General features: G+C 49.0%; 1 protein-coding gene and 1 gene segment (V, D, J or C); both read left to right on the top strand.

Moving 5' to 3' along the window:
- LOC109277787 (immunoglobulin lambda-1 light chain-like) overlaps nucleotides 1-17,346 on the top strand; it is a 208,049-nt gene that overhangs the window by 171,090 nt on the left and 19,613 nt on the right. The window lies entirely within an intron of this gene.
- Nucleotides 1-17,346, top strand: part of LOC109277418 (immunoglobulin lambda-1 light chain-like) — a 287,721-nt gene that overhangs the window by 269,092 nt on the left and 1,283 nt on the right. The window contains 1 exon segment of the V gene segment in view: nucleotides 6,983-7,019. Within this exon segment, the coding sequence occupies nucleotides 6,983-7,019 (37 nt within the window).

Genomic DNA, 17,346 nt, shown 5'->3' with positions numbered 1-17,346 from the left:
ACCTCTGCCCAACAGAACCCAAACCCCACCTCCCTTGGAACCAAAGCATGAGCCTTCCAGGTGGACAAAGAGCTGCAATGCAGGGGAGGAGCTCACTCCTAGATTCTAGATCACCCTGCAGCCCACTCCCAGAACACCCTTGGCCCCAGCTTTCATCTTCTCTGGACCTTAGTTTTCTCACTTGTAATACAGGGAAACGCCCCCCAGGACATGCCAACAGTTATTCTAAAGCCCAAAGTCCGAGGATGGTGGAAAGGGAATGGACATTCATTCAACACCTGCTACATACTGGGGCTTAGCATTCACATGATCTCATTCATCTTCATGACTGCCCTGCTACAGAGGAACTGTGTCCATTTTACAGATGAGGAAAATGAGGCCCAGAGGTGACCTAAGGCTAGGTTTCAACATTCATGAGCCTGACATTACTCCTTGAGTGAGGGATATAGAATCACTCCCTGCAGGGCCCTTGACTGGCTGAGAAGCTGAGATGACCAGAGGGAAACCAGCCAGGATGGACCAACCCTGCCAAGGAAGTGGAGTGTGCAGGGACCCAGCCTGGGGGACTGGTCAGAAGAGAAGCCCTAGCCCCAGTCCCACCCCAAGGAACTCAGGCCTTGGTGATTCCTGATTCACTGGGCACTCAACTGCTTGCTGTGGTCTTTTCAAGTCCCAGGGAGATGCTCCACAGACCTGGGTCACCCTTAGGAATATGGAAATAAGGCAGGTCAGGTATTCCCCACCCAGGACCCCAGGGGCAGGAACTGTGGGCTGGCTTCAGTGGGAGGGGGTGGAGCCCAGAATCTGACCACAGCCGGGCAGCTGGCAGATGTCACTCTGAGGGAGATCTCCAGGGGTAACAGCCATGGGCCCTGGAGAGGACTGGGCACTGAGTGCAGGGACCAGAGAAGGCCCAGACAGAGGACAAGACTATGTGGGCCAGGCACACTGGGACCGCTGCTGCCAACAAGAGGGACCTGAGGCACCTGCCAGCCCCTCTCCTGGAAGTTCAAGCCGAGCTTCCACCCTGAGGGCAGATGAGGCCCGAGACAGGCCAAGTGTGCTGTGAAGCTCCTGGGGGACAGAGCCCTGGCCCCAGGCAGCACTGTCCCCTACTGCTGCTACACCTGGCCATGGGCACCCATGGCTCGCTGCCCACAACACAGCATCATCGAGCAGAGCCCCAGAGGGAAGGAGCCTAAGGTAAGGAGCCAAAAGATCACGGCAGGGGAGGATGTGGAGTTCCCTAAGGTGGGAGCCAGGAGTGGACATCCGAAGAGGAGAGCAGCAGTGAGGGGAAGAGGGGGGAGAAGGAAGAATGGGCCAGAGAGAAGGGGCCTGGGTAGACACCGGCTGTATTTAAAGTGCTGACATCTGTCTTGCGCGGATTTTTTTGCATTGATTTTTTGTTTGTAATACTTTCAATTCTGTATTAAATATATTTAATTAATATATTTAATATTTTTATATTTAATTATTATTAATATATTTAATAATTATATTAAATATAAAAATATATTTAATAATTAAATACAATTCTGTATTCTGTATTAAAATATCGTACGTCTTGATGACGGAGTTTTGGGCATCCCTTAAATTTTGGACTAGTGCTGCACCTGCCTCACCCTTGTCCTCTGGGTAGGGCAGAAAGAGGCAGGCAGGAGCAGGATGTGCCCAGCAGGCACTAATCGTTTTAGGGGCAGAAACGCCCTCTGTAGCCCCACAAGTCAGATCCTGCTGTTATCCTCATCTTGCAGAGGAAGATAGAGGTCCAAAGAGGTAAGGTGACCTTCCCAAGGAAGGTCACACAGCACATAGGCACAGTCCCAGCACTGGTAAGAAGCCAGATGACTGAACCCTGTGACCTCATCAGCATGTCCTGTGTTGAAACAAAATGGCGCAACATTCTGAAGGGGTGCTCTGCCAGGCAGTTAGAGAGGGGAGCAAGGGCTTGTCTGAGTCTCCACCAAGGATGTCCACTCTGCAACTCATTCATAAATATTCACAGGGGTCAGGCCTGGGGACCCAGAGTGGGTGGGCCTGAACCAAGGGGGTCATGTCCAGGCGTGGGGACAATCAAATTGGTCTGACAGGTGAAGAGTCACTGACACGTGATGTGACCACTCCAGGCACCCGGAGCGGCCTGGGCTGAGGAGAGAGAGAGGTTGTGCAGGCACAACAGGGCACTCTGTGCTGCGTGCAGTGTCTTAATGTGCTGCGTCCTTGATCTTGGAGTCCAGAAGAGTTGTTGAGGGATTTAGGTAGCAGACCGTCACAGTCGGATTCATGTTTGGAAAAACGGCTCCAGATAGGAGATTGATGTGAGGCCAGATTAAGGACCCAGGAGAAACAACGGCCAAAGCCTGCATCTTGGGGATGGGGAGGAAGGATCAGGTACCAAGACCACCTATGAAATTAGCAAGTGAATTTAAAGTGACTGTACCAGAGGTTGACCGGGAGGAATGGGCACTCTCATGGACTGTCTATAGACGTCCAAAATGTACAACCATTTTAACAATATGCAGCAAGTCATTTTTTAAGTATATTTATTTAAATTGTGCAATTCCACTTCTATGAATTCATGGTGGGGGAGAGGTGAAAATAATCCAAGATATAACAAAAGGTTTATAAACAAGAATGACTAGCTCAACATTACTAATGGTGAGAGAAAACTGGAAATAATCTAAATATCCAGCAGAAAGGGTGTGGCCAAATACAGTATAGAACATCAATCATAAGGAATCTTCCACAAACCCTCAAAACTATGTGCAGGTTTTTAAAGTATGTGTACATTTTTTGGGGCGCCTGGGTGGCGCAGTCGGTTAAGCGTCCGACTTCAGCCAGGTCACGATCTCGCGGCCCGTGAGTTCGAGCCCCGCGTCAGGCTCTGGGCTGATGGCTCGGAGCCTGGAGCCTGTTTCCGATTCTGTGTCTCCCTCTCTCTCTGCCCCTCCCCCGTTCATGCTCTGTCTCTCTCTGTCCCAAAAATAAATAAAAAACGTTGAAAAAAAAATTAAAAAAAAAAAAAAAGTATGTGTACATTTTCAAAAGCCTGCCCAAAATAATAGAAAAATGTCAATGGTGTGTCTCTGGCTAATGGGACTTCACCTAATTTAAAACTTTGCTTTCTAATTTTCTATACTTTTGAAAATGTTCACAGGAAGATATATTTGGTTTTTATCTTCTAAAATAATTTTTTAATTTATTTTTTTGGGAGAGCACAAGCTTCTAAAATAATTTTTTTAGTTTATTTTTTTGGGAGGGGCAGAGAGAGGGGGACAGAGGATCTGAAGCAGGCTCTGCGCTGACAGACTGACAGCAGCAAGCCTGATGTGGGGCTCGAACTTTTGAACCGGGAGATCATGACCTGAGCCAAAGTCAGTCAACCAACTGAGCTACCCAGGTGCCCCTAAAATAATTTGTTTAAGTTCATTTCTTTTTGAGAGAGACAGACAGACAGACAGAGTGCGAGTGGGAAAGGGGCAGAGAGAGAGGGAGACACAGAATCTGAAGCAGGCTCCAGGCTCTGAGTCAGCACAGAGCCTGACGTGGGGCTTGAACTCACAAACCACAGATCATGACCTGAGCCAAAGTTGGATGCTCAACCAACTGAGCCACTCAGGTGCCCCCAAAATAATTTTTAATACAAGAGTAACATGTACTTGTTGTAAATAAAAATAAAAATAAAAATAAAAAAGATTAACCACAGAAGTATATAAAGAAAAAATCCAATGTTTCTGCTTACCATCCCCACACATCTTACCCTAAAACCCATTCTCCAGAGACGGCCACTGTCAGGTTGGTCAATACATTTCCAATGCTTCTCCTATGTGTATATGTCCCTGAAAACACACACACACACACACACACACACACACACACACACACACACACACACACACACCTAGTTGGTATTGGGATTTTTTTTTTAAATGAAACCATACCCTGGAATAAGCTTTTTAAACAATGTGTTACTGATATTTTCTATCTCAATTTGGATAGATCTCCCATGTTCTTGTAATGGCTTTGTAAGACCTCAAAGTTTGGATGAACCAGATTGTATTTAATTATCCCCTTATTAATGGACATTTAGGTTGTTTCCATTTAAAAATATGAATCACAAGTGATGCCGCAATGGAAATCCTCACATATGTGCGCATGTGTTATGTGTGCTTGTATAAAGTGCACTTAAGTATCTACTATGGATAAATAGCTCAAAGTGGAATTGCTCGATCAGAGAGAATGTGTTTGGGGAATGTTCCTAGGCAATGCCCAAATGTCCTTCTGAAAGGTTCCAGCTTATATTCACTGCAGTGAATGATGGTGCCCTTTCCTCTACATCCTTGACAATAATGTGATATTGTTGATCTTTTTTTTTTTTTTGCTCATCCAATGAATATAAGTGAGCCTATGTTTGTTGTTTCATTGGTTACTTGATCATTGGTAAAACTTGTTTTCCTTTCATTTTTTTATTGTCTGATTTTATTTCTACTGTGAATTTATTTACCAGTTGTAATTTTGCCTGTTTCTCCATTCAGTTGGTTGTATTTTCTTATGGATCTATAGAAACCCTTCATATACTTGGGATATTAACTCGTTGTTAAGTACATAGTTGTAAATATTGTTCCCTGGTGTGTTTTATGCCTTTTGTTGATGGGGTCTTTCACCATAAAGCTGTTTTTAATTTTTTTTTTTAATTTTTTTTTTAATGTTTATTTATTTTTGAGACAGAGAGAGACAGAGCATGAATGGGGGAGGGGCAGAGAGAGAGGGAGACACAGAATCGGAAGCAGGCTCCAGGCTCTGAGCTGTCAGCACAGAGCCCGACGCGGGGCTCGAACTCACAGACCGTGAGATCATGACCTGAGCCGAAGTCGGACGCTTAACCGACTGAGCCACCCAGGCGCCCCAAAGCTGTTTTTAATTTTTATGTGTCAGATTAGTTTAATTTTTTCTTTATGGTGTCTGAGATCTGTGAGACCACATGTGGGAGAAGGCTACCCATGTCTAACTCATGTCCATGACCCTTCTGTAGAATGCCAAAATCACCCATCTCTGATACTGCCCCACACTAATCATCTCTTCTTGTAAGTTTCTTCTAAGTGTGCATTAAGGAAAAATGAAAACACCAAAATAGGGAGACAGAGGAATAAGAGTACCTCCTTGTTCCCATCAACCAGGTCCCAATCTATCAATTCCCTGATGATGCTGACACAACAACAAAATAATTGCTCTCTTATGCAGTATTTGCAAACAAATTCCAGATATCATATCTTTTTCTCAATAATGATTTCATCTGTGTACCAGAAGATAAAGGCCTACACAGAAACTAAAGTAGCATGATCAAACCGATGTAGAAACTGTAAATCCTTAACAATGAAAATATTTATCAATGAAGACCTCAAACTTGTCACAAGTGAATGCATGGAATTATATTGTTGATGTTATTGCTCTTTGGGGGTATTTCCTTTTCTCTTTCTGAGTATTGAAAATCATTTGACACTGTGATTGTGGGGGTTGGGTGTTTTCAGGACTGTTGGGTCTGTAATAATCCCCCATCACTCTACTTTTCCTTGCAAAGAAGGGACTAAGGGGCTGAGCGGCTGGTCCTGGGATTCTCCCATGGTGGGGATGCAGCCACAGCCTCCCAGAGTTGTATCTGAGCCATCCTCTCTGTTTCCTCATCCTGCAAAGGGCTTCTGGCATCAGATCCTTCAGGAGGTCCAGTTTGTATGACATCAGAATCACCTCCCTGGACAGTTGGCTACTTTGCATCAAAGGACCCACATCAAGTGAACCTTTTTAGGTAGGATTAGCTGCTTTGATGTTCAAAGACTCCGTCCATCCGATGGACAGGGTGCATCACAGCAATATTTCATTTCTGTCCTCCTTCTCCTGGGAGGGCTGACACATACCTAGGTGGGGAGTGCCTTTCATGTGCAGGGAAAAGAAGAAATGTGCACCGTTCCCTGCTCTTCCCTACTTCACAGGATGATGACCTGCTCCCTCCACCCTCCCCTGCTGACTCATTTTTATTTGGCGACCTGGTACATGCTGGGATTCAATGGATCCGATTTTGGGAATGTACCAGTGTTGTCCACACTGCATGATGGCTTCATGTCTGCCCATATGGACATTCGTCCACTGGGAGTCTATTCAGGTGGCTCCTGGGTACATTCACATGACCCCAGGAGATCTCAACAGCTCCAGCTTTCTGAGGGAAAAAATATTCTATTTCATCCTGTGCATACTTGCCCAGGCCTGAAATTGGTCACTGATGCCAGTTTCATTTCGTGGGAGGTGGCATTTAAGACTCTTTAAGAGAAGCATAGCAGCAGTCACATACCAGACCCTCCCCAACATGAGCTCAGATTGGGGCTTGGCTGGGGCTGCTCCCAAGGTCACCTGGACACAGGCTGGCATGTCTTACAGGACCAGGCCACACATCACTTACAACAGTCCCAAACTAGCACATCCCCTGGGATAATAAGACAGAGCCCTCTGAAGTTATGTCTTGGGACATAGTTAGTTGCCAATGTCCATACACAGTCCAACTCTTTCTCCCTGCAAAGGATCCTTTGGGAGGGAGGGTACTCCCTCCACCCTCACCTCACATCTCCCCAGGGTATTACAATGTTTGAACATACAGAAAAGAGATGTCCTGTTCATTTCCATGGAAAATAACTCACAATGACACAAAAGCCTTCCACAAACTCACTCCAATATCCAAGAGATAGTGGTAGAAACAGCAAATCAGATACCAACTTCCATTGGAAGAATTGATTCCAAGGATCCTATTGCTGTACACATGGGGACATTGGTGCTATTCTGATATGGGTGTGGGACATGTGGCTCCTCTGTTGAGCAAACACCAGCCTGAAGCAGTACCCTCACTTCCTCCATCACAGCTGCAAGTGGGGGGCTGGGGTTGGGGCAGGGCCTCCCATGGACGGGGTTTTTGTATGAGCCTGTATCACAGTGTTGGGTGTTCGGCGGAGGTACCCAGCTGAGCGTCCTAGGTGAGTCTCATCTTCTCCCTGCTCCCCTGCTGTTCCAGACATTTGGGCATTTTTTGACTGTTTTTTTTTTTCTCTGTGTATCTTATATAAAAGTCTTGGTTACTCTTTCACCCGGCACCTCAGCCCCTAGGACCCTGCTCTCCTCCCTTCCCTGTACCGACTGTCGTGCTTGCTTCTTTGTTCATCATAACCCCGCACCTCCTACCTGAGGCACAGGGAATGGTGGAATGACCTAAAATCTAAAATCTGTCTGCCGGGGTCATCCTGGGACCCCCATGTACTCTGTTCTGTCCTCTCCTGTCTGGTCTTGTGTTGGACCTTTTTTATATCTGGGAGTCACTAAGAGTCCCCATAGAAAATGGAAGAAAGAACAGGGAGCATTGAGGGGGTGACCATGTGGAGAATTTGCAGGGACACGGCACCCTCAGGGCTAAGGCTGGGGACACATGGGTCAGACATTTAAAACAGGGCCCTGGAACTGTGCGACTCAGGATCTGGGGTGGTCAATGGTGTACCGGTGGAGCAGCTAACCCCACCCCCAGGCCTCATGGGGTTGCAAGGCAGAACCCTGAGGTGTCCTGAAAACTCAAGGAAACCAGCAAGAGGGAGGACAGTGGGGAGAAGAGAAGGTGCCAGGGAAAGGGTCATGGAATGAAAGGATGTGAGAACTGGATGAACACTTGAGTCCTTGCAGGAAATACTTCATACCCCAAAGAGAGGCGGAATCTATGGAATGAAGGCTCTAGTGATATGACTGATTTGCAGGACATGGAGGGCAAGGCTGCAGAAGACAATGGAATGAGAGAGACACAAGAGACACAGGCAGACACTCTATTATCAGCAAGGATCCTATCCAATCAGGGACAGCCCAGGAGAGACATATCTGGGTAAAAACAGATCTCTTAGGACAAAGACTCTCACTTCCCCAGCACAGAAGTGTCAGATCAGAATGGTATACAGGATGATTCAATGGAGGTCAGAGAGCTCACATCATAATCCTGACCATAGAGGGACAAACATAGAGCCCAGACAGTCACTGTCAGCATGTCACAGGAGGCAGGGGCAGGACAGTGAGAGTTCAATGTCTCTGTGGGAGGACAGGTGCCAGGAGAGTCTCAGGATGGGTGGTGACAGAAATTCAACTCAAAGACTCCCAGCACAGGTGGGGAGATTTTTGAGGAACACCTTAACCCACCCCCACCCTTGACATGAACCCGTGGACACAGACTGTGCACTAGGGGCCTGATTGGATGTTCAAGAACCTATTCCCACATGAAGACTAAGGTCAAGTGACCCCATGGTGGATGCTGAGCCTCTGACCTCTTTTCCCTCCCCCACCCCACAGGTCAGCCCAAGTCAGCCCCCTCGGTCACACTCTTCCCGCCCTCCAATGAGGAGCTCAGCGCCAACAAGGCCACCCTGGCGTGCCTCATCAATGACTTCTACCCCAGAGGCTTGACGGTGGCCTGGAAGGCAGATGGCACGCCCGTCACCAAGGGCGTGGAGACCACCAAGCCCTCCAAACAGAGCAACAACAAGTACGCGGCCAGCAGCTACCTGAGCCTGTCACCGGACGAGTGGAAATCTCGCAGCAGATTCACCTGCCAGGTCACGCATGAGGGGAGCACCGTGGAGAAGAGTGTGGTCCCTGCAGAGTGTTCTTAGGTCCCTGAGACTGTCAGGGATGGAGGCCTTCCTCACCCAGATACACCTTCCCCAGTTCATCATGTACCCCTGAGAGCCAACTCCTGGATCAGCTCAGACCAGGAAGGTCACACACCCTCCCGGTTTCTATTTGTGCTGAATAAAGAACTTATTGTTTATCATTCAACATTTTTTATGTGAATTCTCTGTCTGGTTATGTCTGAGCTAATGGCTTAGTAATTAAGAGAAGGGACAGTTATGACACGTGATTCTATCTAACCGCCATCCACCCAACTAACCCTAAAAGGACTCCATTGACTCTGTATCCCCCTGGGTGTGACCCAGAGTAGAAAATAGTCCTGCCATACCAGCCCCCAGGATGCAGTCTTTGCCACCTGGAAAGGGAGAAAAACTGAGTGAGAAGGACCAGGGGTCCCCATATGGTGTCAGGGAGGAGCAAGGAGAGTCCCAGGAGCCAGCAGTGGGCAGAAGCAACAATAAGGAGGAACGAGGTCCTTGAGCAGAAACTGGTCTTTAGGAACAGAGGTGAACTTCCTGGTTCCATACAGGGTGACCCAGAGGGGAGAGTGACTACCAAGTGAGGGGTCCATGGTTGGCACCTTAGTAGGGAGCCATGGAAAGCTCTGAACAATGCATCTTAGAAGTACATTTCTCAAACTTTCACAATACCTGTTAGGTGAGTAAAGACACTAACAAGTCCTACAGAGAAACAGTTTCATATCTTGTAGCCTAACCCTTCCTGAACCTAGTTGATTCTCCTAACCAACTGAGGAAGCTCTGGAACACTCTTCAAGACAGTTGTGTTGCTACTTGAGGTCAGGCTGAGGCACAAGGACAACAGTCTATGTTCTGTTGGGCCTCAGTCAAGGTCAGGCTCAAAGAGACCCTAACAGGGGGCTGTGACCTCAGTCATGAAGAGTCTCATCATCTAAACTGAGATCAAGGAGAGTTACTCTATGGTTAGGTTATAAATGAAGTTGATGATATCAGCCTGCAAGTGGTGGGGACATGGAGAACTGAGTAAATGACAAAGGAGGCCATCCTGGGCACATAATGGGCAGCCACGATTATCCCAAAGAGGGGAGCCAATTCGTATTCAGGAGTATAGTTCAGCTGGTGCAGACCAAGTCAGGCAGAGTGAGTGTGGCCTGAGGGCTATGGCAAAGTCAGGATCCCCTTCCCCAGGTATTCAGGGTCCACTGAGCCTCCTATGCCTGAGCCTCCTTCACTCACTGTGGCTCAATCCTGAGTGCATCTGTAGCCTGGTATCAGAGACACACTCACTCCCAGGTCAGTGAAGCAGGCGAGGTCGTTCTCACAGAGATGCCGGCACAACAAGCCCCCTGTCTATGTCTCCAGCTCGTCAGAGACAAGGAGTTGCTTTCACCTGACCTGCAAGGAAGCCAGATCAGACCAGAGAAGAGCCTACAAAGCCCAGGAATTCTGAGAGCACAGGGAACCCTTAGAGTTTTATCCCAGCCACTCCTGCCCTAGGGAAGCCGAAGAGGGAGAAGGGAGATTAGGGGGTCCTAGTATGCCACAGCACCTGCTGGCCCCATGTCATGGATCTGAGTGCTTGGACCACATGTGGGAGAAGGCCACCCAAGTCTAACTCATAACCCTGCTGTAGAATGCAAAAATCACCCCACCTCTGATACTGCCCCACACTAATCATCTCTTCTTGTAAGTTTCTTCTAAGTGTGCATTAAGGAAAAATGAAAACACCAAAATAGGGAGACAGAGGAATAAGAGTACCTCCATGTTCCCATCAACCAGGTCCCAATCTATCAATTCCCTGATGATGCTGACACAACAAAATAATTGCTCTCTTATGCAATATTTGGAAACAAATTCCAGATATCATATCTTTTTCTCAATAATGATTTCATCTGTGTACCAGAAAAGATAAAGGCCTAAACAGAAACTAAAGTAGCATGATCAAACCGATGTAGAAACTATAAATCCTTAACAATGAAAATACTTATCAGTGAAGACCTCAAACTTGTCACAAGTGAATGCATGGAATTATATTGTTGATGTTATTGCTCTTTGGGGGTATTTCCTTTTCTCTTTCTGAGTATTGAAAATCATTTGACACTGTGATTGTGGGGGTCGGGTGTCTTCAGGACTGTTGGGTCTGTAAGAATCCCCCATCACTCTACTTTTCCTTGCAAGGAAGGGACTAAGGGGCTGAGCGGCTGGTGCTGGGACTCTCCCATGGTGGGGATGCAGCCACAACCTCCCAGAGTTGTATCTGAGCCATCCTCTCTGCTTTCTCATCCTGCAAAGGGCTTCTGGCATCAGATCCTTCAGGAGGTCCAGTTTGTACAATGTCAGAATCACCTCCCTGAACAGTTGGCTACTTTGCATCAAAGGACCCACATCAAGTGGACCTTTTTAGGTAGGATTAGCTGCTTTGATGTTCAAAGACTCCGTCCATCCGATGGACAGGGTGCATCACGGCAATATTTCATTTGTTTTCCTTCTCCTAGGAGGGCTGCCACGTACCCAGGTGGGGAGTACATTTCATGTGCAGGGAAAAAAAGAAATGTGCACTGTTCCCTGCTCTTCCCTACTTCACAAGATGATGACCTGCTCCCTCACCCTCCCCTGCTGACTCATTTCTATTTGGTGACCTGGTACATGCTGGGATTGAGGAGATAGGCTCGTGGAATGCATGGGGTTGTCCACTATACATATGGTAATGAGGTCGTATCTATGGACATTAGTCCAGTCAGAGCCCTTCAGGTGGCTCCTGGGTACACTCACGTGACCCCAGATGATCTCTATAGCTCCTGCTATCTGATGGACAACATATTCTACTTCACTTGTGCCTACCCACCCCAGGCCTGAAAGTGGTCACTGATACCAGTTCCATTTCATGGCAGGGAGCGTTTAAGCCCCCTGAATAAAGCAGAGCAACAGTCACAAAGAGGCCCCTCCCCACCATGGGAATAGTTTGGCTGGGGCTGTTTCCAAGGTCTTCTGGACAAAGCCTGGAATGTCCCACAGGACAAGGACAGACCTCACATGGCACAGTCCCAAACTAGGACATCCCCTGGGAATATAAGGCTGAGGACTCTGAAATGATGATTGGGGGCATAGGAAGTTTCCAGTGGACCATACACACAGGCCCACCTGATGTTCCCTGCAGAGGAAGGTTTGGGAGAAAGGGTATACTCTCTGCCATCACCTCCTGGTCTCACCAAAGAATTAGGATTGTTTGAACATACAGAGAAGGGATTTCCTCTTCAGTTCCACAGATTGTTACCCAGGGTGACACAGAAGCCCTCCACAAACTCATTCCAATTCCCAGGATATAGAGGTAGAAACAGCAGATCAGACTCCAACTTCCTTTGGAAGAAAGGATTCCAAGGATCCTGTGGCTGCAAAATGGGGACATTGATCCTGTTATCTGCTAGGGGTGGAAGAGCTTTGGCCCCCACTGAGCAGACACTAGTATGGAGCAGTGCCCCCCACTTCTTCCATCAAAACTGCAGGTGGGGTTCTAAGGGGTGGGGCAGGGATTCCCAGGCAGTGGTTTTTGTATTAGCCTGTATCGCCATGTTTTGTTTTCAGCGAAGGGACCCGGGTGACCATCCTAGATGAGTCTCATCTTCTCCCTCCTTCCATGTTCTCCCAGATGTTGGGAGTAATTGTCTATTTTTTTTTTATGTGTTTTTTCTCAATTTGATAATTCCCTAATTTTGGACACCAGTCCCTGGGACCCTGATCTTCCCTCCCACTACACACTGTCCTGCTTGTTTCTTTGGTCATCACAGCCCCTCCACTGCTAGGTGAGAGGCAAGTGATGGTCAGGATGACCTACAAACTCAACTATGTGTCCACCGGGTCATCCTGGGTCCCGTATGTGCTCTTTTCTGTCCACCTTTGAAAGGCCTCCTGTTGGACAACCTTTGTCTCTGGGAGTCACTAAGGGTCCTCAAATAAAAGGGAAGAGAGAAGGGGGAGCATTGCGGGGAGTAACCATGTAGAGATATTAAAGGGACGCGGCATGCTATGGGCCAAGGCTGAGGACACACACAAGGCTCAGGAGAAGGCCCGGGGCTCAGGGACTCAGGGTCCAGAATAAGCAATGGTGCAAGTAGAGCTCCCCACGGCCTCATGGGGTGCCGTATACACTCCCGAGCTGGCACGGGGACTCAGACAAACTTGCCAGAGGCAGGATGGAGCTTGTAGGAGTAGATGCCAGAGAAAGAGTCATGGAATGAGAAGATGTGAGACATGAGTGGACTCTTGAGTCCCTGCAGGACACACATCTGCAACAAACACAGGAGAACCTATGGCATGAAAGCTCTAGTGAAATGACCGATTTGCAGGACACGGGGACTGGGGCTGCAGAAAGGCTATGGATTGAGAGTGATGCAAGGTCACGCAGACACACTCTGTATGATCAGCAAGGATCCTGCCCCATCAGGGACAGCCCAGGAGAGACACATCTGAGTAAAAAAAGACCTCTTAGGGCAAAGACCTCACACAAGACTCAAGATAGAATGGTCCACAGGATGAGCCAATAGGAGGTCAGAGAGCTCACATAATAGCACTGGCCTCAGAGGACAAAAGTAGAGCTGAGACAGACACTGTCAAAAGTCAGAGGAGGCAGGAGCAGAACAGTGAGAGTTAGCTGTCTGCGTGGAAGGAAAGATCTCAGAAGAGTCTCGGGATGGGTGGTGATAGGAATCCACCTCAAAGGTTCCCAGCAAAGGTGGGGAGATGATTGAATAACACCTTAACCCACCCCACCACCCCACAACATGGATTCACATGGACACAGAAGGGGAAATGGAGGCCTGACTGAATGCTCAGGTACCTGTACCCACATGAAGGCCGATATCAAGTGAAGTGACCCCAAACGTGGAAGCTGAGCTTCTGACCTCCTGTCCCTCCCCCACCCCACAGGTCAGCCCAAGTCCTCGCCCTCAGTTACCCTCTTGCCACCCTCCCCTGAGGAGCTCAGCAATAACAAGGCCACCCTGGCGTGCCTCATCAGTGACTTCTACCCCAGCTGCTTGACGGTGGCCTGGAAGGCAGACGGCACCCCCGTCACACAGGGCGTGGAGACCAACAACCCCCCCAAACAGAACAACAAGTATGCAGCCAGCAGCTACCTGAGGTTGTTGCCCGACAAGTAAAAATCTCACAGCAGATTCACCTGCCAGTTCACGCACGAGGGGAGCACCATGGAGAAGAATGTGGTCCCTGAGGAGTGCTCTTAGGTCAAGACATCCCCTACCCACTCAAAGGGCTTAGAGCCACAGGACCTCCAGGAAGGATTCCCCTTGCACCAGGATCATCCCAGCCCTCCTCCCAGCACCCAATCATGCTCAATAAAATGTTCTTTATTCAATCAGAATTCAGGCTGTCTGGTAATTTGGGTTAACATTTCAGTCCAGAACTCAACCATCTTTGGGGGAAAACAGGATTCTTTTGGCCTTGGGAAAAGAGCCCAGTGAAGGCGTCCTCATGTTTCATGAGGGGTTATTTTGCTCTCAGCCAGAATTGTCACACAATACTCCTGAACAGGAGATCAAAACAGCAGAAATTAAAGAGACCATCCTCCACAATGTCTCTAGCTTTCCTTCTTGTGTTAACCATGCCCACTGCCAGTCATAGCTTCCCTCACTGATACCAGATCCCCTGGATTTCTTGGATAATTCCTCAGTTTCTCCCTGGACCTGGCACCTCACCATCTACAAGAAGCCCTCCTCTGAATATTCCCACTCTCCTCTTCCTATAGACCCCCACTCACTGCCAGCTTTTCCCTGGTTTCCTACCCCATGTAGACATTCCCCACTGTCACAACCTAGAGCCTCCTCCCTCTCTCATGAGAACACCTGCTCCTACCTCCCCAGGAACGCTGACTGTCCTCCTCCCACAGACTCCCTGTCACACTCACTATAGGAGCCCCTGCCTGGGCACTGGTCACTCACACCCACACTCCCACTGCTGGCATCTCACCCCACCAGTGTCTCTTGGTTCACACTACATCCAAGTTCTCTGGGAAACAGACTCCAGCTTTGCTTTCTGGGACCCCTCCGAGGCCAGGCCAACCCATGAGCCCATCATTTGTCTTTCATTAACCTGCCTAGGGTGTCTGTTACAAATCAAGACTCAGATTCTGGAAATGCGCTGTTGACAGGTTTCTCAACTGACTCATCTACTTAGGAGTTCGGTGTAGTATCTGATCATAACACACACACAAGCACACACACAGGTCCCAACAAACAGAAACATACATGCACACTCATGATGATCACAGAGACACTGGTCCATTTACAACACTGCCATGGTGGGCATCTCTATGGAAAGATCAGGAGGAGCTGGGGTAGAAGGGGCTGCACAGGGAGCCAGGATATGACATGAACAGAGACAATTCCATCTCTGTCATCCCTACCAGAGCCAGCCACCAGCAATAGAAGGCTCCAGGGATTCTATTTGTGCTGGAGTGAGACAAGAAACCTCATGAGAAGCTGGAAGGGTGTTTACGCACTCATCGAGAGCAGATCGAGGAAGCCAGTCAGAGTTCTAGCTCAGTGTGCCAATGTGACAAAGAAAGAAGGATGCCAGACCTGTGTGTCCCCTATTGTGAGCTCTGCAGGTGACATCCCAAGGCAAGGATGCAGGAGAAGGCCATAGGTGTCAGAGAGCTTCCTCAATGTGAAGGTCCAGTGCAGAGGTACAGTATGGTTTCCAGCTTGGTGGGGGAACCTGTGCTAGTGATGCTCCTGCATGTGGGCCATGTGTGATTCTCAGTCAGTTCAAGGCTAGGCACAGACTCCGACACTTCCACTCAGGGCAAAATTGTAGGATGTAGTGACTGCATCCACACACACCAGGGGCCCAACACGTCTATCCAGCTTATATTCAGCCCACATCTCCCTATACCATGACAGTTGCCCTCACAGCTCAGGATAGGCACTAAAACAGTGACCATGCTACCTTCCTAAAGAACCAGCCAAAGGCAGCGATTCGGGACATCGGGGCTAAGAGAGAGATCTAAGTGCTGGGGGAAACATGATTCTCCTCCCAACACTTTCCATTCCTGACCCCAAACCTCCACTGCTTCCCCTGCATGATGGAGTGGCATATCCAGGAGCCTCCCCATGAGTCCCAACTCTGCAAAGGGCTCCCAGCTCCATCACCTCTGTGCTGAAACACCCCTGCTCACCCCTTCTACAATGACATCCTGACACAGACTGAGGAGAGCACACAGCACCTTCCTAAGCATGGTGTTAGCTGAATTCTGATGCCATACCTAAAGAGCATCTCTCCATCCCCTCCCCATGACTGAGGATAGATGGATTCTGAACCCTCCATGGAACTGATTCCAGGTCCCCAGGCGTCACCCCCATCACCCACCCATCTGCCTGACCAGCACCCGTGACAAGAAGGCTGGGCTTTGGGCCTCCCGAGCAGCTGCAGGTGGGCCTGGGTCAGGGGTGGAGGGGCTGACAGAAGGTTTGTGTTCCAGGCTGTGTCACAGTGTGCTTTGTTCGGCGGAGGGACCCATCTGACCGTCCTCGGTGAGTCTCCCCTTTCCTCCTCTTTTGGCTCCAGTATACAATTTCAGGTGATTTTCTTCTGCTTTCTACTGTGACCTGGGCTCAGGCTGAAGGTCTGTGGGGTCTGTAAGTTTTGCCTCTTTTATCTGCCCCTTATCTCCTCCACTGGCCCCATATTGTCAGAAGTGCTCAGGGCTACAGGGGACGTCCCCGTGAGCCCTTCCTAATCTAGACCTGAACTCAGGCCTCACTGTGACTCCAGCTCTCTCCCCAAGGAAATCTTCTCCTCTGGACTCAGGGATGGTCAGCTCACCACTCAATGTCTCTGGGCTCCAAGAGTCCGAGGAGAATTGAGGGTGAAGGGCAAATGAGTAGGGGTTCCTGCTGCCAGAGGGACCGTGAGGTGTGGGAAGGATTCTGCGGATGGCTCGGGCACCGGTTTCCATCCTTGGGGGATCCAAGGCAGAGAACTGCCTGATGAACACTGAGGACAGCCTTGGTCTCGGTACTTGGAGACATGGAGAAGGAAGTGGGACAAGGGGGTCAGGAAGAAAGGAAGGACATCACAGGAGAAGGGGGCCGTGGGTTCTGGGCCTTCCACCTCCATAGGGACACTCAGGAAGCCAGCAACAGGACAGTCTCAGGACACTCAGGCAGCAAAGTAAATGCCTTCACCACCGCAGGAAAGCCTCCTGAGCAGATAGATACGTTGGGCCAGGGTCTCCAGGTAGGAAAAGGTGACAGGTCTTGCCAAGACCTCAGAAATCTAACGATGGACAGACCCCCAGTAAACTTCACAGAACAGGGAGACCCTTCAGAACAGACATAGCCCATCCTTAAAATTGGGTTCCGCGAGTCCAAAGAAAATTGAGGGGTGAAGGCAAAGAAGTGGGGAGCTTGGACTGCTAGCAGGGCCACGGGGTGTGAGAAGGATACTGGGGACATTCAGGCATAGTATTCTGTCTTTGGCTCGTCCCAGCTGGAGGGCTGCCTGAAGCACAGAGAGCAGAGCATTGGTCTCGGGACTTGGGGACATGGAGGTGGAAGTGGGACAAGGGGGTGAAAGAGGAGGCAGGTTGTCAGAAGAGAAGGGCCCAAGGGTACTGGGACTTTCCACCTCTAGAGGAACAGTAAGGACA

This window comes from Panthera pardus, unplaced genomic scaffold (genome assembly GCF_024362965.1).
Source record: "Panthera pardus isolate Hobbes unplaced genomic scaffold, ASM2436296v1 HiC_scaffold_15, whole genome shotgun sequence".
In the NCBI taxonomy this organism is placed as follows: domain Eukaryota; kingdom Metazoa; phylum Chordata; class Mammalia; order Carnivora; family Felidae; genus Panthera; species Panthera pardus.
This window is presented reverse-complemented; position numbering and strand designations above follow the sequence as displayed.